Source organism: Pteropus medius, unplaced genomic scaffold (assembly GCF_902729225.1).
Source record: "Pteropus medius unplaced genomic scaffold, Ma_sr-lr_union100, whole genome shotgun sequence".
NCBI lineage: Eukaryota > Metazoa > Chordata > Mammalia > Chiroptera > Pteropodidae > Pteropus > Pteropus medius.
The window spans coordinates 1,043,649-1,063,003 of NW_024352789.1; the positions used below are offsets into that span (position 1 = coordinate 1,043,649).

Genomic DNA, 19,355 nt, shown 5'->3' on the forward strand with positions numbered 1-19,355 from the left:
GGGCGATGTCCACAGTCGCGCACCAGAAGGAAACGTTCTTTTTCCCGTCTCTCCCAGCCTCAGCCTCGTGCCCTCTGCCTGTCTGGGAGCTCCACACACACTGGAATGCAGAGCAAGCACAGCCCAGCCAGGCTCTCGGCACTGGCCTCATCTAAAACCCACTTCTCTGTCACTGCCATTTCAATAGCTCGTTGCTGTTAGCGTGGTCATCAGACAGCGGGCGGAAGGGGTTCATCATCTCCAAAAGGGGACACGGTGATCGTTATGGCTGGAGGAGAGCGCACGGAGGGACGGGTGGGGGACCCCTTCACGTTCTCCAGCCGCCCGAGGAGCCAGAGCGACCAACAGCTTTGAACTCAATGCTCAAGCCTTGAAACGCCGCCTCTCGGCCTCCCCTTCGTGTCGATCCTGTCAGCTCATCTTGTTGCAGCCGCCTCTGCCACTCTTTCCTGTTTGGTTCCACGCCAGGATGTGAGCAATTCTGTGGTTTGTTCGTTCTTCCTGCTCCAGCTCCCTCCTCCTCCACCTTTCTCTTTCTCTTCTCTCTCTCCCCACACACACACGCACACACACACGCACGCACGCACGCACGCACACTCCAGGGAGGACCAGTCTGACCTCAGCATCTTGCCCTCTTCTAGAAGGTTGCCAACGTCCGACCCCGTCTTTGCAAGGTTGCTTCTTAATGGAAATGACCAAGTTAGGCTTCTTTGTTGGCGACTTCCCCAATTACGTCCAGAGGATGGATTTTCTGAAAGAAAAATAAAGTCGAGAGTAACCGCGACTCTCGATTCAAGTCAGAGGTAGGGATTAAGAACCCAGCACCCCCGCACCCTAGAGGGACACCCACAAGGGAGCCTGGACACCTTTCAGTAGGAAGAAGCTGGGACACATCATCTTGTCTGCCCTCTGCGTCCGCACAGAGATGTATCTTAATCCTAGAAGGTAGACGGCTCCTTGATGAAGACACCCTGACTTCTAATTAGAAACCCCCGCATTCGTCTGGCTCGGCTGTAAGCTGTGGCAAGACCGTGGGGTGCTCCGTCCTGACCCTGAACTTCGGGAAGGTGGATGGGAGGTCGTTTTGAGGAAATGCCCAAAGCAGCATGGTGAAGAGGGTGACTTCCTGTTCAGGCTTCTTCCGTCCCCAGGGTTGATTTAAGTAGAGCTTTGCCCGGACCCAGGGAGACGGGAGAGAATGGCACCTGGGGAGAACCTTTCCAGCGGATACTCCGTTTAAACACTGTCACGCATCCGTCTTCAGGGCTGCAGCCCCCGGTGCCCTTGGACTCCATAGGAAGGCGGGAGACCGAATCCACGTGGTTGAGGGATGGAGCACGCGTCTGCCCCCAGGACGGCTTCTTTTAAGCCGCTTTTTGCGTTAGGAGCCCTGGCTGGACTGATGACAGCCTCGGACCGGGTGTCCACCTGCCCTACATATTCTTTGAAAATTGGGCACAGAATCTCCTGCAAGTCACGGATGCCGAGAAAACAGCCATCCCTTGAACGGAGAGAGAAAGGAACGTTCACGGACTCTGTTTTTCTTTCTTTCTTTCTTTTTTTTTTCCGGTTTGTTGTGCTAAAAACAGGGTGGCCGAGGCATGGCTGACAAATGAGTAGCGAGGGGAGGGTGCTGCCGGCTTCGGCTGTGCCAGCACCTGCTCGGACGGGCAGGAGAGGCCGCGAGGAGGCACAGAGGGCCACCTACCCGCACGCGCCCTCCCCGCCGTGCAGGCCACGCACCTTCGAAAACGTCTCTGACGGTTCTAACGCACCCTGTCAGAGACCCGATGAGCCAAAAATGTCATCGATCGATTCCTTCAATCCGGGGCCCCCGCCGGCCGGACTGGGCCCAGCGGCCACTCTGACTTCCGCCTGGCATCTGAGGACTGGACCGCTGACTTTGCTGAGCTCTGCTCTTTCCAGGAGTAGAGGTCGGCACGGTCAAGGGCCAGAGAGCGGACGGAAGGCGATGGCTGGGGGGCGGGTGGTGGCGCGCCCTCTCCCCAGACCCAGGCCAGGGGGGCAAGGGCTGCTGCTGCGGGCCGAAGAATCGGGGCACAAGTGGTGCTCACGGGCCCTGCGACTCCCCCTCCGCTGAGCCCCCCGGATTGGACCTACCCAAGCAGAAAAGCAACATCGCCCTGGAAAATAGCGAGGGCTTCCTGAGGGTTCCCTAAAAATTCTGGTCCGAGGCCAGAGCATCGTCGCCTTGAAAATCTCTACGTGATGAGAAGTCACGAGGCTCCCAGTAAAAGCCAGAAAGAGCCTCTCTGTGCTGAGTCACAGCCGAGACCTGAAGTTAGGTAGAAAGACCTAAGTGGGGAGCCGGCTCAGCCGGGGACAGACTCATGGGGACCGGTGTCCCCCGGGAAGCCATCTTGGGGGAGAACATGGCACCTCTTTATGAGGCTATTTTCAGGAGACATCTCCGCCACCAGCAGGTGCTCCAGTCACGCTCTGGTTCACACGTGGCCTTTTGTCCGTCCTGGGCCCTGTGGTCTGGGGCGGGCAGTGGGGTTGGGACGTGCGCGCAGGGAGAGGGCCTGTGTGCACCAGACGCTCCGTCTTCCCAGCTCTGCCCGGCACGGGACCAGACGACTGTCTCTGTTGTGAATCCCCCAGAGCCTCAGCCCCATTCCGTGTCCCATAAGAACTGGCGAGTTCTGTGAAGTCCCCCAGAGGTCAGCTCTGCAGCCGAGCCGGGAGCGTTGCAGACCCCTCTGTGGGTGCAGGAATCAGGGTCCCCACAGGCTTTGTGCCTTGGACCGGCCAGAGAGCGCGGGCCCTTGTCCACTCCTGGAAACCCCACAGCGGGCGAACCCTGAACCTGGCCTCCTAACGACGTGCTCTCTCTCCCTGCCCTCTCACTGTCCCCCCACAGGGAGCGGGCTGCACTGCCCTCGTGGTGGCCGTGGTGGCCCGGAAGCTGGAACTCACCAAAGCGGAGAAGCACGTTCACAACTTCATGATGGACACTCAGCTCACCAAACGGGTAAAGCACCACCGTCCACGCGGTAACGGGGCGCTGCAGCTGGAGGGGGAAGCCGCGTAGGCCGGGCGGCTCCGGGGTGGGGGGTGCGCCGGCCCAGACGCCTGCGACGGCCCACACGAGTGGGTGTCCGGAGGTCCCGCCTCCCCACAAAACGCCGGGTGGTCCCCGCAACCGGCTCGCTTCCTGCTGGTTACTCTGCCGCGTGCCGTGGGGTGACCGCCCCCTCGCCCAACGGTGCTCAAACACGTCACCCGGCCGGCGGCAACAGTTTTAAACGACGTTGGGAATGTAGCTAAATCCAGCCCTTTCGAAAAAGGTCGTTAACGCGCGATCATCGAGCATCGCTGCAGAGCCCACGTTCCCAAGCCTGTCACCATCCAGTCGCCCTTCTGGGTTTCCCCGGTAACGTCCCCCCTTGTCCCCTCGTGGAAGTCGTTCCGCTCGGTGCAGAGGTGCGGGAACAGGGAGAGGTGTTAGCCGGGAGGGGAGGGTCCGACACCCCGCTGAGTCGTCGGGGGAAGAAAAGGCCCATTTAGAGGAGGGNGGGGTCGGCGGGGTCGGCGGGGTCGGCGGGGTCGGCGGGGTCGGCGGGGTCGGCGGGGTCGGCGGGGTCGGCGGGGTCGGCGGGGTCGGCGGGGTCGGCGGGGTCGGCGGGGTCGGCGGGGTCGGCGGGGTCGGCGGGGTCGGCGGGGTCGGCCAGCTTCCAGGAAGGCGCGGGCGCCGTGCAGCTGCCAAGGGCTCCCCAGACCCCAGACAGTTATTCGTGGTGCTCAATCACTGGGTCTTCGACCACACATCCTGGGTCCTCTGAAACCTCCACAGACGGGGAAGGAGCGGGTACCGGCCGGTAGCCTCACGTGGCCGACACGCAGACGGTGACGAGCTGGTAACTCTTGTCTGTGTCACTTAGCCTTGGTAAACTGGCGTCGCTATATGTCCTGTTGTCACAGTTGCAATGAGCAGAACACTTAAACCTGTTGCAATGTCCCCTGAAAGTCTAGTCTCTTTTTCCAAAGATGTGACACACAAAGATGGTTCTTCCCGTGGGGGCGTGTTCAGAGCTGGCAGGACAGGGACTTGCAGAAGTTCCGCGACGTGACCTTGACTGACCCGACTGTCTGAGAGCTCGGCCTGCTCTGCCGTCCTCTCCCCTTGACCTGCTCAGAGAAGCCCACCTTGCCTTCCCTGGGGATGCCTCTGGTACCCTGTCCTCCCCGAATGGCCCGTCCAGCTGGAGTGGCTCCTGGCTCGTGGGACGCTAAGCTCAGTCTCTTCACACGACCTCAGAGGAGGAGCTGACTGTGGAAGGCGCTGGTCATGACTGCTGTCCTGACCCTCTCAGTGGTGGACAATCTGATGTCGTAGAGAAAAGCGGTCACACCAGGACGTGCAGGCGCCTTCTCCGCACACCCGAGCAGAGAACAAAGGGAGAGCTTGCGACCCGTGTATCGTGAGACCACGCCGAGGGGTGCGGGGGTTACTCGCTTCGGCCGGGCTCTGCCGTTGGAGCCGCTGCTGAGCGCCCGTCGGTGGGGCGGGGCGTGCGAGCGCGCGGGGCGGGAACGCGGTCTCGGGGTCCCCCGGGGCCCCTGGCGCCCCTTCTTTCTCTCGGCACCCCCGGCGGCAGCATCGTTCCCCTTGCTTCATGCCATCAGGCCTTGTCACGGCGACTTCTGCGGTGCCGCCACCATCGTTATTCTGTGACCATGATTTATCGCTGACCCTCGGGCTACGAGGTAACATGGGAGTGAAGGGCACGCCGAGAGACTGGAAGGGGTGCCAGGTCCCCATCTTCCTACCGCCCGACGCCACGGGTCCCCGTGTTTTATGTAACACATAAACACGTCTGTCACGGGGGTCACCACGCTTTGTGCTGTGGGGACCCCGGGATGGCCCGCCCTCAGAGACCACCCCCCCTTTCTAAAAGGCAAGGTAGGCGCCCGAGGACGCCTGCGGCTTCAGAGGTGCTGGGGACAGGGGAGATAGGGGCTGGCAGAGAGGGAAGAGGGGGTGGCCCTTGTCCCCACCCGTGTGTGTAGCGGACACCGTCCGCCAAGCGTCTGGGGACTGGGCTGGCTTTGAGTTCTCGGATGGTGGCCTTCGTCAGCTCTCGGTTAATCTGACTGTGACCTGTGGGACTCTTGAAGTTAAGTCGCACCCCCTCACAGGCCTGATCTGCCCCCTCCCTTCCCCTTTCCTGTCTCCGGCCTCCCAGGAACCCCATTTCCCGGGCGGGGTTCCTGGCAGCGTCGCAGGTGGGCATGCCAATGGTGTCTTCCCCGGAGGTACTCACCCAGGTCTCTCTGGGGCTTTGGGGGGCATGGGGAGTCCAGGAGGGGTGCTCCTCTTGTCCTGTCCAGAGGGTTCTCCTGCAACCAACAGCCTATCTGTGACACCGTGCGGCAGAGCACCCCAGCAGAGAGGTGGCCAGACCAAGCCGTTGACATGGGCACCATGGCCAAGAGCTCAGGAAACAGACATAGATGTTCTGATATGTTCTCTTTTGTTGGGGGTGGGGGAGAAGCTGACGTGCACCGGGGCGGGCGGGTAATAGCTGCTGTGCGTCCACGAGCCCTGTGGCCGCACTGGGCGCTCAGGGTGTCCAGGGAGCCTCACGTCGTCAGCACCGCAGTCCCATCCAGATCACCGGCTCTGGGTGGCTGCCTGCCCGCCCCCCAGCCGTGTGGCCCCCCAAAGCCTTTGCCGCCAACATGGTGTCCCACATGGCACGCTGTCGCTACAAGGTCATGACGGGCTGGGCGGGTCAGGGACGGGCTCCTGCACTGCACACTCTCACTGCCCAGAGTCACCCCATCGTGGGGCTGGGCAAGTGTTCCCTGAGGAACAAGGAAGTCGGGGCTCAGACCATCAGTAACGTCCACGGAGGACATGATCCTGCGTCCTCCTGGGAGGTCCCTCTGAGCTGGCGAAGCACCGCAAGCACCAAGCTTTGGGCACAGAGCCGGGCACCCGGCAGGCGGTCAGTAAACGTTGCCGGTCACTATTATTTGCGAGATCTTAGAGGGACAACTTCCTCGCTCGGCTGTCAATCTCATGCCTTCCAAAGCATGCAGGCCACTGAGCTCTCTCCCAGCCCCGCCAGAAGGGAGACAGGCAGCCTTTTGGCGGACGACCAGCTCTTAGGCTTATGGGTTTGGGGAGCGAGCAGCCAGCCTCCCATGCACAAAGGCCCCTTTCCCACTGTCCCCAGACCCAGCCAATGGCGGCCGCCCCAGGGGCACCCACCCACCAGGAGAGCTCAGGGGGTACCCAGGCCCCCATCGGGGGTTCAGCGATTCCCAGGAGGGGCTCACGACCACCCCGGGTCCCCACCGCAGCAGTGCTCAGAGCTACCCGCCACGTGAACTGGAGAGGGACCCCATCACAGTGGCAGTCACTGTCACCTCGGGAAGGCATGGCACAGTTAAAAGCCCATGTCCCTCTCTCTTGCAGACACCAGTCTGCCCAGCTTTGTGCCAGACCGCTCGCTGGCCGCAAGGCCTGTGCTTTCCATCGCCCCTCCGAGTCCCCGAGAGCGTCCTGTTCGAACCCGCAGGACGAAGGGGCTGCCTCTCGCAGCTGCCCAGGCCGGGCTGTGCCCCAGCACCTTACGTGTAGGCCAAAGGCCAGTGTAGGACACGGACACCCTGTTCCGTCACGTGGCTGAGTGAGGGCCAAGGTGATGGAAAAAAATCTAGCATTCTTTCCAATTCCTCGATCCTGGGAAACGGGAAACACTTGTTTGTCGGAGACGAAATCCGTGGGCTCTGTCTTCAGACCACGTGCGAACCTCGTGCCTTCCGTGGACCCGGCGCCTGTCCCGGGGTCTCCATCAGCGGGCCGTGTGGTCCCGGCCCTTACACGCTATCAAGGAAGCTGCTTCCTCATATTTTAAACGGGGTTTGGGCCAGACGAGAACCTCTCCTGTCCACGTGTTCATAGTTCACGGAACGTAGCTCCGCGTTGACTCGGTTTGCCATGGAGAGCGTTACGACCTGGGTCTGTGCCCCGGTTTCCTCATCTGTAAAGTGGGAGGGGGTACATTCTCTCCGGCCCCCGGCACCCGGATCGCCATGGTGGGTTGCCATGGCGGGTCACTGAGTCCACGCACACGAAGCGCTCAGACCTGTGGCCGGCGACATGAGCCGTCAGCCTCAGGCCACCAGCGCCATCCGCATCCCAACAACTCGTAGAGTGAGGATGTCTTCCTCCACCTTTTAGATAATTGAGCATCCTCTCCTCGGCCGCTTAATAACCGGTGGATGAGGGACTCACCCAGAGGCTTTTCAGTCGCAAACGTTTGTTCCACAGCAACTCCTCCAGAGACAGTCGTCAGAGGCCCATCGGCCTCGGCGTTTGGTGACTCTGGCCACAAAAGGGGACTCCCCAGCTCTGCCGGGCGCCCTAAACACCTGGGCTGGGTTTTCCCTCCCACGATGCTTTCCTTGGAGGCCGAGCACCAAGGGAAAGCGAAGAGACCACGTTTCAAACTGTCCTCTCCCTACAAAAGACAGTAGTAGGCGTAGGCACTGCACAGAGCAGGGGCTCCTGTCCGGGTGGCTGTCCGCTCCAGCTGCTGGACAGGACCCCGGGGACGACCCCCTCCTCCGCCTCCTGCTCCTCACCCGGATGCTCACGAGTCCAGCTTCTCCTCTCTACCACCTGCTCCCTTTCAAGCAAGACGTTACCAGAGGTGGGCCATTAAGTCATTAAAACCATTTTTCTCAGTGGATTTTTACTGAAAACAACAACAAAAAGTAATATTTATGTCACTTAGACATTTCTGAGAAGACTTAGCTGTTCTTTTAAAAATATCGCTTCAGCGCCAACGAAAAATGTGATCCAGCCTTAGTAATAAATTTTTAAAACATACACACCCCGAAGTTATCAGTCTGCAAAACGTTTCCTGGGCCTTCCCACACGTCTCAGTATTTTAACGGTGTCCCATCTGTTGATGTCAGTCTGAAGAATCAGGCCTGCGCTCTCCGGTTTTATTAAAATCCTTTCTGGCTAGTACCCCGATTTACTTCCAGGCCTCAGGCCTATGGGCTTGTGCCAATTTGCAAGGCTGACGGAAATGGGAATGGTTAATCAAAAACCTGTCTAGCTTGTGCTTAATAAGAAATGTTTTCTCTTGCTCTTGTTCCTAATTGCTGAAGATGTCTGTGTTTGGACTAAAACTTTGTCCCCGGCCATCTGGATGCCATCGATATGTGTCAGCTCAGTCGCAAGCCGGGTGATATCAGTGGTTTCCATGTCAACAGATGACAGCGTCGAATGTCGAAACGTGTGATTGCACAGTGAGGAGCCAGCCCGGGCAGCGAGGCGGCTCTGGTTTCGCACCTAAATGGCTTCGCTGATTTTCAGACACCGCTTTGAAATTATTTCAGTTTGACGCCAATTACAGCTCCATGTAAGATTGTGGCGTAAATTGGTTTTTGCCCATTTGGGAAAGGCAGCCGTGGACTCGTTGATACCTCGAATTCCCTCTGGTGGGAAAGCTCTTTCCTCAAATAGGACTTTAAAGATGACCGGTGGATACGGCCACGCCACCCCGAACACACCCGATCCCGTCTGATCTCGGAAGCTAAGCAGGGTCGGGCCTGGTTAGTACTTGGATGGGAGACCGCCTGGGAAGACCGGGTGCTGTAGGCGTAAAAAATAAAAAATAAGGGATTGTAAGCTGACAAGGTCCTTGCAATCTGTGAGGTCAACCAAGGGCAGTTGCCTCACCAAAAAAAAAAAAAAAAAAAAAAAAAACTCCCCCCTTTCTTTGATATAGAGAACAGCCACCACTTCCAGCACAAGCGAAAAATGGGAAGTGTGCTGGGGGGGGTGGGGGCAGGGCTCGGGCCGAGCCAGGACGCCGCACACAAGTGTGGTGACAGCATCTCGTAACCCATTCGAAGGGTGCCCCGGGCCTCCAGGTCCCGTGAATGCAGCCTGTCTGCACAGACCGTCAGCGACGGCGGCCGAGGGGCGGCCCTGGATGGTTAACAAGCAACGAGGAGCATGCCTGGCCTCGGGCTCCGGGGGGCTGTGTCCAGTTCAGGGTCCATAGTGGGTGAACTTTAATTATTCGTCCTGAGAGTTCACAGTTTGACTAAGGAAGGAGGTCGCCACGAAACCGTTCCCCGACAGCGCAGGTGACATCGGCTCACGTGAAAGCAGGAGAGCGAGGCCGGCAGCGACCTGCTTTGTTTGCTTTGCCTTAGATCAAGAACGCCGCGGCCAACGTCCTCCGGGAGACGTGGCTGATCTACAAACACACGAAGCTGCTCAGGAAGACTGACCACGCCAAAGTCCGGAAGCACCAGAGGAAGTTCCTCCAAGCCATCCACCAGTGAGTGCGCGGGGCGGCCGGGCGGGTGGCACGGGCGGGTGGCACGGGCGGGGACACAGGCGGGGACACAGGCGGGGACACAGGCGGGCGGCACAGGCAGGCGGGCCCTCGGCCCCCTAAGTGAACACCCCCTTGCTCACTTAGAGCCCGGAACGCATCCGTTCTCTCCCACTTGACACGCGTTGGGGATGACAAACGGGACACAGACCCGTGAGTGCATTGATTGCACCTGCCAGGGACTGGGTGGGCTGCCGTGGAGGGTAAAAATCAGCGCAGGAGCTTCAGCTCTCTCTAAAGCCACCACACACACACAGCCACTGACGCGACGCCAAGGTCGACGTTACAATACCGTACAATAACACGACATCAACATACACTAAATACACAATATACCCCACACATCACACACACTTACACACACACATCACTCCACCTCAATAATTTCACACATACACACCACAGAATATCATGCGCGCATATCACATACAATAATACACTACACACACCACACACTACATTACAACTTGAAGCAGAACAAACTGTTCGCACTCTCTATAAGAGGAGGCTTTTTAAAGCGTGCGGATAACGGAGAGGATGGGAACATTTATTCTGGCCAGGAGGTTTGGGAAAACCTTGAAGGGCTGCGGGTGAGGCGTTCAGGATGGGGGCACAGCCGAGACACGGGCCGGGGAACGAGCTGGGCTGGGGAGGCCAATGACTGAGGCAAACATGCGTGGAAACACGCGTGTGCTCCCTTGGCGCCTGGCTGGCCCTTGATTCTGCTGAGCCGCTACCCATGGTCGAGGTCCCCGTGCTAGGTTTCCACACCAGAGTAGCTTACGTGGCTGTGGAATCGGCTCGTGGGGCTAATCCTCAGACGCGCCTGAAGGGTATGGCTGTCCACTTTTCCCCGCAGACTGAGGAGCGTCAAGATGGAGCAGAGGAAGCTGAGCGACCAAGCCAACACCCTGGTGGACCTTTCTAAGGTGGGAGACAGAATCTGGAGACACCCCAAAGAGGTCTCAGAGGCTGGCGTTTAAACTTCTCGGGTGTGACCGCGAAGACGGGCCGTGTCCGAACGGCACGGCGCGGGGCGGGGGTGGCGGGGGTGGCAAAGAACTTCGTCCTCGGTTAAAACATCGTCTGGGTTCGAGGTCTCGGCAGTGGCCGTCTTCCAGCGTGTCTCGTGGTCCCTCGAAGCCTGGCGTTCGTTTCTTCGATTTGATCGCTCGGGGTTGTCTTTTGCTTGGAGTTAATTAGCTGACCTGCTACATCTTTGCAGCGTGTGGCTTTCCTAGCTGAACGACGAGGGCTCCTAAGATGAGTTCAGGCTTGCGCAGAGTGAGGCCCAATGATGGGGACCGTCTGGTGATGAAGGCGATGACGCTGTAGGAGTCGCACCTGGGGGGAGCCTTCCGGGTTGCTGCTGTAATTGGCTGTTCATTCTCCTGCGTCCTTCCATCCTGTCACCCCGCTTCCCTGGCCCCAGGTTTGGGGGGGAGGGGTTGCATTTCTTTGCTTCTCAAGAGACAGGGGATTGTGAAGATGCCAGAAATGAGAGCCGCCTTCGAGAGCCACAGGGCTGGACAGCACATTGTCATCCTGAGGTGCCGTGAACGCTGTACAGGGACTCGCTCCTCTGCCGGTCTCTCGGTGGGGGGCCCGAGGCCATGCTGCTGGCAGGGCTGAGTGTGGGTGCCACAGAAGGCAGGGCCTCCTCCCCTCGGCCCCTTCTCCTCACGGCTTCTCGATGGAAATGTATCAAGCGTACAGCCCAGGGCCAGGCTGGCAGAACATTCCAGCAGATGTCAATTACCATAATGGCACACGGTGCCTGGGTAAGCAGGAGAAACTCCCTCGGGCAAATTATATACCCTTTGAAAAGAGGGCGCAATCAGAGAAATTGCTGGTTTCTGGGCCACGTGCAGGCGCCTCCTTCAGCGAAGGGATAGAGCCAAAGAAAGAAGCTCCCCAGCTGCGGGGTGGGGGGCGTGGCTTGCACGGGAGAAGCCACAGGCCTGTGTGCCTTTGGGACGGGTGCCGAGCGGGGTGCAGGGCTCCTGACAGCGTGGGGGGGGCATGCAAAGAGAGTGTAAAGGGTACCCCCTGATGTCTGGGGTGAGTCCGGTGCCAGAACCCACCGGGACTCAGTTGAAAAATGGAGGCGCTTATTCGGAGGAACCCAGGAAGTCTCACTCCAGGCAGAATCCCAGCAGGCCCGTGGTCCCACTTCAGGAAGGAACTGAGTAGAAGCGGACCTGGGAGTGCTGTACCCAGGAAGCGCCCTGGCGCCCGCCCTCCTCCGGTTCAAGTGCCTGCTTCGGGCTCTCCCTTCTCACCCTCCCCTCCCCCCACAGCTTCCTCCGCCCCCCCCACAACCCCCCTCCTCCCAGTCTCTGCAGAGAGCGAGCTTTCTAGCTGCAGGCAGAAGAACTGGCCGCCTTCTACCATCTTCATTCTAAACTCTCGGAGTTGATGAGCAGACTGGCCCCTCAGGGTCACGAGTCACCCTTGGACCAATCGGCCGCTGCCGGGAAGAGGCTGTAAAGGGTTAGCGTGGCCGGGGCCCTGTGAGAGGCAGGAGTGGCCCGGGCGGTGCTCTGAGATGGTTCTGCTGCGTGTGGCAGCGCTTGTGGCCTGGCCTGGTGGGTGCACGGTAGCTGAAGTTCTCCGCGGACCCAGGCACACCAGGCCTTCCTGCTCAGTGAAGGGTGGGGAACGAAGCCACCCAGCCTGGGAACCGCCATCCCCTGAAGGAAGGGTGCGGAGAAGAGGGCGGAGAGGGGGTGTCCTTGGGGCCGCAGGCCGCTGTGCCGTGAGGCCTGGCCAAGGTGGCTGCTGCCATCCACCCGGCTTTGTCTTTCCTCCCAGGAGGAGACTCACCCAAGGTCCTGGCAGCAGCTTAGCGTGTTTCCCATCAGTCCGCGTCCCCCCAGCCTCCTGCCACCAAGCAAAGGGCCAGGGCAGACAGTAATGCCGGCCCCCTCTTTTCTCGCTGTGCCTCATCCTCCCCAGCTCCCCTGGCTCCCCTCTGGGCACCCCCCCCCGGTCTCTGGTCCTCTCTAGATAAACAGTTTGGCACTGCGGCCTCCAAGTACCTGGTGCCGCCTCGAGCACAGGGTGGCAGGGCTCTGTATGTGCTAATTTTAATCTGCTCCGTTGAAATGTAAAAATAATCCCTAATGACTGAGGCTCAAGTGATCAAATAAGACCGATTTCTGTGAAAATGCTTTCTGAACTCTAAAGGTTTGCAAATGGTCGTTCTGGTTATGAATACAGATGAGGGGACCTAGATCTAAAGGAACACAGTGACCGTCCCAAGGTCGGCAGCTGGCCAGCGGCAGTGCTTGGGGCCGAGACCCAGGGGCCTGAAGCAGGCCAGAACCTGTCAGGGTGTCCCTGTGGTCGGAGACACGTCTGTTTTTGTATATTCCGGGAAGAATGGGCACGCTGAGGAGGTTCTCAAATGTTAGTTAACGAAAGAGGCACTGTCACTTCCAAAGGCACCTTCTCCTCCGAGGGCGTCCTCAGCACAGTGTCCTGCCCTCACAGGAGCAGCCCTGCTTCATGCCACCTCCGAGACGGCTCCTCCTGGGCCCGTCAGGCCCTTGTGGGGCATGTCGCCAAGCCCTGCCCGCACCTCCTCTCTGGCTTCTCCTGTTCTTCTACTTTCCATACTGTTCATTTTTTCGCTCACCTTATTTCCTGCTCCCTTGGCCTCTGGGGCACCAGTATTTCTGCGTCTTCCTGGAGTAACTCGTAGCTCCAGGTGAGATATAATCAGGGTGTCACTGGTGGGTGACTGGAAGCCCCAAGAGCCACAGAACCAGGGGGCGGGACCTGAAGCAACCCGGCCCTCAGCCATTGCAGCCACAGGAGCCCCGGGAGTGCCAAGACACCCATGAACTTCTCTCCCAAGCCTGACGTCCTTTGCCAGTTTGCAGGAGAGACGTGGCTGTCACGTAGACGGCTCTCCACACCAAGCCGGGATGTCAGAGTGTCGTCAGAAAGTGGCCTGCTGTGCGGGGTCAGACCGCGGGCCGTGACTGTGGACGGCAGCGCAGTGGCTGGTCCTGGCTGCAGCTAAAGTGCTTTCGCCGAGAGCAGATGAGCTGGAGGGATGTTTGTAGGCGGCGTGGGCAGGCGTGGGGCTGGTGTGATGATGCCCGGTCCAGTCGGGATGCCGGGAGTGGGCAGCCCTGCCTCTGGCGGAGCCCCGGCCGACCCGCAGAGGGCAGAGGGCAGAGGGTAGAGAGCAGAGGGCAGCTCTGGGGAGAAAACGGCGCCCTCGGCCTGCAGAGTTCCCTGGTTTTACAGCGGAAGTCTTGAAGGCAGGTTTATTTTATTACTTTTAGATTTGATTTTGTTTGCACGCCCCTGGGGCACCCCGTGTTTGCGCTCCCGCGCTCGCCACCTCTCTTCTGTTCGGTCGTGAACCCCACTGAGCGCCTGCCCCAGAGCCCTCAGGCCCCGGCGGGACCCCTGGGTGTCTGTCCACCTCCCTTCACCACCTGGGTCCTGGTGGCGGACCCCGAGAGTCCGCTGGTGGGTGGAAGCGGTCGGTGGTGCAAACTGTCCCCACCCGTGAGACTCCCGCCTGGGCGAAGGCTGACGGGGACAGGGACGAGGAAGGGGACGCTCACCCGCGCAGGCTCTTTCCGCGTGGATCGCGTGCACTGCACTGCTTTGCTCTGTGTACGTTCGCCCATCAGAATGTGTTAGTTGAGCATCTCCTGTGTGCCAGATGCTGTTTCAGGCCCCTAGGGCACGTTGGTGGCTACAGCAGGCAAGGGTCCCCACCCTGAAGGACTTTTCCTTCCGCGGGGGGATGGCAGACAGCAGCGCAGTGGAAGGCGGTAGGAAAGTCGGGGAGCGTGGAGTGCGGTTGGCGGGGGCGGGGGCGGGGCTGCGGCTGCGGCCCAGGCTCGGTGCCGAGCAGGCTGCTACAGAGGCTCCATCGAGAAGGTGATTCTAGGGAGTGCTTGGGGGCGGCAGGGCTGTCAGACATGGGAGCACTGCAGATCGAGGCGGCCCTGAACCCCTGAGGGGCGGCGCTGAGCAGGCGGGTTGCTGGGGACGCCGCAGGATCGAGGGCAGCGGGATGCGGCGGCGGGAGAGTTTGAGCTGAGACAGGATGCTCGGGACCGCGGGAGCTGTGGAGGCTGACATCCTTCGGGGTCGACACCCCTCGGCTTGAGGCCGCGTCACCCCTCGTGGGCCAGGCCGGGGCAGGGCTGTGACCTCGGGCAGGCAGCCCCTGTCGCTGAGGCCCAGGCCCGAGGAGTGAGTCAGGCCGCCGTGTTGAAACCGGGCGAGTGGACAACAGCTTCGTAAGCATGTGTGATGGCCGCCAGCTCCTGCTGTACAGGGAACCCCAGGCTCAGAGGCTGAGGGGCTGAGGGAGGGAGAGCGCCCTATCAGCGAGCTGTGGCATTGAACCGGGGTGGCTGTGGCGTGGTCCCCGCCCGCCAGGGGCCTTCTCTTGAATCTTAGGGCCCAGCGCCCCCCAGCTGAGAGCCTGGGTGTAGGCAGAGCATGAGGGCGGTTCAGGAGAAAGGCCGCTTCTTTTCCATCGCACGCATTTCGAATCTCTTTTTATAATTAATGTGCGTTACTTTCATAAGAAGGGAGGAGAGAAACGGCGTGTGCCTGAGCCTCCGCGCACCCAGGGCGGGGAGCTGCTTCCCCGCCCTTGGCCAGGCCGCCTCGGCAAAGGCCCCCGCTGCGACGCGGGGGGCTGTCCCCGCCCCCCACCGCGGATGCCTGTGACAGCCACCTGTCCCCGTCTCTGCTTCCCCGCGCAGATGCAGAACGTCATGTGCGACTTAATCACGGAGCTCGGCGACCGCAGCGAAGACCTGGAGAAGCGGATCGGCAGCCTGGAGGCCAAGCTGGAGCACCTGGCCGCCGGCTTCCAGTCCCTGCCCCTGCTCATCGCCGACGCCCTGCGCCAGCAGCAGCAGCAGCTCCTGTCTGCGGTCAGCGAGGCCCGCGGCGGGGGCGTGGCGGTGGGCGCCACCCGCGCCCCGCCCTCCGACAGCCCCATCGGGGTCAGCTCCACCTCCTTCCCGACCCCGTACACGAGTTCTAGCAGTTGCTAAACGAGCCTCCGCACTCCGGAAGCATCGCCCATAGGTCTTAAGATGCAAATCGACTCTCCTGGTCACTTTGCCATCGAGGGACACTGAGGCCAGGGAACGGAAAGACGAGAGACCGAGCTGACTGGCTGGCTCGCCATCGCGCGTGTGCTTGGTTCGATATGCCTTGAAACCAGAAATCTAATCTGTTTTCGGTGCCTCTACTCGGGAGCAGGAAGCGGAGGTGACAGGAAGCGACGCCTGTGGCAGGGCCCTTGCTGCAGAGGTGGCGGAGAACAGAAATCCGCGCTCAATCTCAGGTGTTCACGTGGGGTGGGGGGACCGACGCGCTGAGCTGGGCGCAGCCCCGGGAGGAGGCTCGCGCTGGGGGAGGGGCGTGCCAGGCTGGGGGCGGGGCTCCTTACCCCGGTCCGGTCCGGTCCGGTCCGGGCACGCCTCCCTCCTTTCCTTTTGTCTGAGGGAGACTCTGGATGACAAAAGGAAAAGAGCTGCCCACAACTTGCCAAAACTTCATCCCATACCTTACAGAATCATAAAACCCAATTTGGACGGAAGAAAAAGCAGCTAGATTTTCCATCCAATATTAATACCCATATCAACTGTGTTTGCAAGTGTGTGTGTGTGTGTGTGCGCACACACACACACACACACACACACACACACACATCCCACATTCGACCCAGGTCTTTTCTTGTTTAAACCCGACCCAAGTTTAAAGGGCCCTGGTTCCTTATCCTGCGCACGGTAGGCACTCTCTAGATGTGTGTTGAGGCCATTTGGATGGAGCGGGTGCTTTCGGTTCCGGGGGTTTGCAGGCGTCAGCCACACCCCGAGGTGCAGGAGAGACACAGGGCCCTTCAGCTTGTCCCCGGACGTACGCCGAGCCTGCCCAGCCTTAGATGCGTGCCAGGCCCACAGCGTTGGCACTCTGGAGGGATGGCAGCCTTCTAAAACTAACAGCCTTGCCGGGTTTTCCCCTCCTACCCAAATGAGCCGTGTTCCCATGGAGCGCATGACCCGCTCAGGACACGTGACGCCTGCGAGAACGGGAGTACTGTCCGGGGATTCCCTCGGCTGGATGTGGCCAGCGACAGGTTTCCAGGCCCAGGTGTTAGGAGTGCAGAGGGGGTCGAGTGCCTGACCTGAGAGCTGCTCAGCTGGAGGGAGAGGTGACAGTGAGTAGTCCCTTCCACCTGACCCCAAATCACCTCAACGTGAAAGATGATGAGAATCAAGCGAGCCCTTAGGGAGCCTTGCGGGCCAGGTGAGATGGCATGCGTTCGTCAGTAGTCTATCCTACTGTGCCACGATAACCTCGGTGCCAAAACGGGCCTAATGCATCCCGAAGTCCGGGAGCCTTCAGAACATCAAGGTCCGGTGTCAGTGTAATGACAGGCATCGTGAGGACAGGGCCTCGGGATGCAAACTCTTCTCATGGCTCCATGACCTAACCACACGTAACGTTTGTGATGTGGACGCCACCGTGCTATTGGCCAGCTTCTCGTTCCGAGGTCTTTGACTTCTGCTTGCCGCTGACCCCACGTGCAGTATTTCATCTGCTCGGGGCGAAGCAGCAGGGTGTCATGTGTGTGCAGGTGCTCCGCTGGGATTTGCTCTGCACGGGACGTCATCGCCACCCCGAAGGCAGTGTCTGGCTGTGATTTCCCTCTGCAGCACCAGCCTGCTCCTTCCTCTAAGGCAGCGGTCCCCGACCTTTGTGGCACCGGAGACCAGCGCTCCTGTGAGCCTCTGATCCCTGGTGATCTGAGGCGGAGCGGAGGCGGTGATGCTGGCGCCGGGGAGCGGCTGCAGACACAGATGAAGCTCCGATGGCCCGCTGCTCACCTCCTGCTGTGCGGCCCGGTTCCTAACAGGTCACGGACCAGTACTGGTCCACGGCCGGGGGTTGGGGACCCCTGTTCTAAGGGCGAAGGTAGACCACCCTAGAACTAAGGCCACTCTTTCGAGGAGATCTGGTCTCCTGCTAACCTTCTTTCTCTCTCTATTGCTGTTGCGATTCCTTTAACGGGCTCCCGTTTATTTCCGAAGATTTTCTCATTCGAAGATTTTCATTTGGCCACCACAGATGCCACACTTGCTGTCGGCCTTTTTTAATCTTGTTAACTATTGATGCTCTGAAAGCCCCCTCTCCTTTTTTATGTCCCGGGAATGGTGCTCCCCTTGTTCGTGACAGTTCAGCTGAACACTTAAACAGACGTGCCCACAGGTGAAGCAACCGTGCGGTGTCTCTGTGGCTTCGGTTCCATTTCACAGAGCGAAGGCCACAGACGGCCGAGCCGAGTGTGCCTGTCCTGACCTTTCAACTGACAGCCCTCGACTATTTGTTTCTGCCCCCCGTTTCCGTCCCGCTGCGACCCTGTGGCGTGTGTGCGCATGCACACGCGTAGTGATTCGGTTTTCCTTTCAAACGAACGACAGGCGACACTAGTTGATCCATCCCGGTCTGTGGACAATTCTTTAACCCATCGTTAACGCCATCGGCGTCGGTAAGCCCTGGCCGAGCCAGCAACGCCAGCGAAGGTTGAGGTCGCAGTGTCCTCAGTGGGCGTTCGGAGCCTGACTCGACCTATTGGTAGTGCAATAGCAATATATTGTTTTATCCTTGGCAAAGAACACTTAATCTTCCCCACCCCCGCCCCCCACGAAGTGGTCCAAGCTGCGTGTCGATCCTGCAGTGGCTAACGGAAGCTGTACTAGTAATTCAGCTTTAGGCAGGGAGGTCCGCATTTTCCTGCAAGTACAATCAACCCTTGATGACTTAGGTATCGACTATCCGGGGTATGGCTTGCCCAGGTGTTCTTCCTCCAGCCCATCTTTTGGCTAACCCCACTGCCCCTCAGCATCACAGGCAGATGGGAAAGGGGGCAGGTGGATTCTCACGCCATGCCTTCTCGTTCCTTGTTTTCAGGTTCGATGGTGGAGGAGGTTTAATAATCTACTCAAGAATTGGCTATATGTAAAAACTGTGAATCATGATAACCTCACTCCAGTACTGAACTGATTGAGTTCTGCCCGCTTCTGGAAGGCTGGACCAGTGACAGAGCCCCTGCTTTAACTTTTCTTTTAATTTAGTGACAGGTCAAAGTACCCTCATGTTCCCTAAAACATTTAGACACTTGAATTAAAAATACAGGGCCACCCCACATCGCTTAAGCCATAATATAGTTCCATGTACTGTAAAGTCAGGGGTGTACCGTGATGCTTTAAGGCCACGAATCTCAGTGGGATTCCAGGACATAGCATCAGTCGGTAAATTCTACCAGACTAGGGCCCCCCTCCTCCTTAGATTGAAGTCCAAATAAAAACCACCTTCGGTTCAAAGGCCACCTGTGTGTGATCACCACGAATAAATGGTCATAAAGTATCTGAAACTGCTCTTGCCATCCTCATAACATGTGACTCCATGGAATCACATCTCTAGAAATTCTTAAGCCAAAAGAACGAGAAGGGAAAGGCCCCGAGTCACCACTGCCTTCTGGCTTCAGCAGGGACCAGTGGTATGACAACCACCTCGTAACTTAGGAGGTGCAGAAGACGTACGTGCACGTAAATTCTAAAGCACTGAGCAAGTGCAAGCTGTCATGACTTATTTAAGAGCAAGAAGGAACAGCGTGGAAGAAATACGATTTTAATCTGTTTGAGGATTTCCCCCTCCGATTCTCGGTAATTTCCTTGTGAATAAGTAATGATGGAAAAGGAGAGAACTAGAGACTCAGAATCAGAATAAATAAAACTCCTGACACTGGATCCACACCTTTGGCCAATTAATAGAACCACCTCGTACCTCAGCTTCTCTGTACTTAAAATGAAGATAATAGTTATATTCTTAAGTACAAAGTATTCAACAGAGTTTTAAAAATGGAATCGCTGTTGCCATCAACGGCAATGCCCTCGCCCC

General features: G+C 58.9%; 1 protein-coding gene, 1 long non-coding RNA gene and 1 other non-coding gene across 3 annotated transcripts in view; 2 read left to right on the plus strand and 1 right to left on the minus strand.

Annotated features, from left to right (window-relative positions):
* Positions 1-19,074, plus strand: part of KCNN3 (potassium calcium-activated channel subfamily N member 3) — a 113,723-nt gene extending 94,649 nt beyond the window's left edge. The window contains 4 exon segments of the mRNA XM_039849888.1: positions 2,885-2,995; positions 9,211-9,338; positions 10,255-10,324; positions 15,143-19,074. Coding sequence (XP_039705822.1) covers positions 2,885-2,995; positions 9,211-9,338; positions 10,255-10,324; positions 15,143-15,439 — 606 coding nt within the window. The 3' untranslated portion in view covers positions 15,440-19,074.
* On the minus strand, positions 571-8,373 carry LOC120592272 (uncharacterized). The gene is made up of 3 exons (XR_005650088.1): positions 7,873-8,373; positions 7,621-7,733; positions 571-751 (listed from the first exon to the last, which is right to left on the minus strand). It is a non-coding gene; the product is annotated as an uncharacterized LOC120592272 (long non-coding RNA).
* LOC120592298 (5S ribosomal RNA) lies at positions 8,532-8,650 on the plus strand. Its single transcript, XR_005650097.1, has one exon. It is a non-coding gene; the product is annotated as a 5S ribosomal RNA (ribosomal RNA).
* Positions 19,075-19,355: the final 281 nt, after the last annotated feature.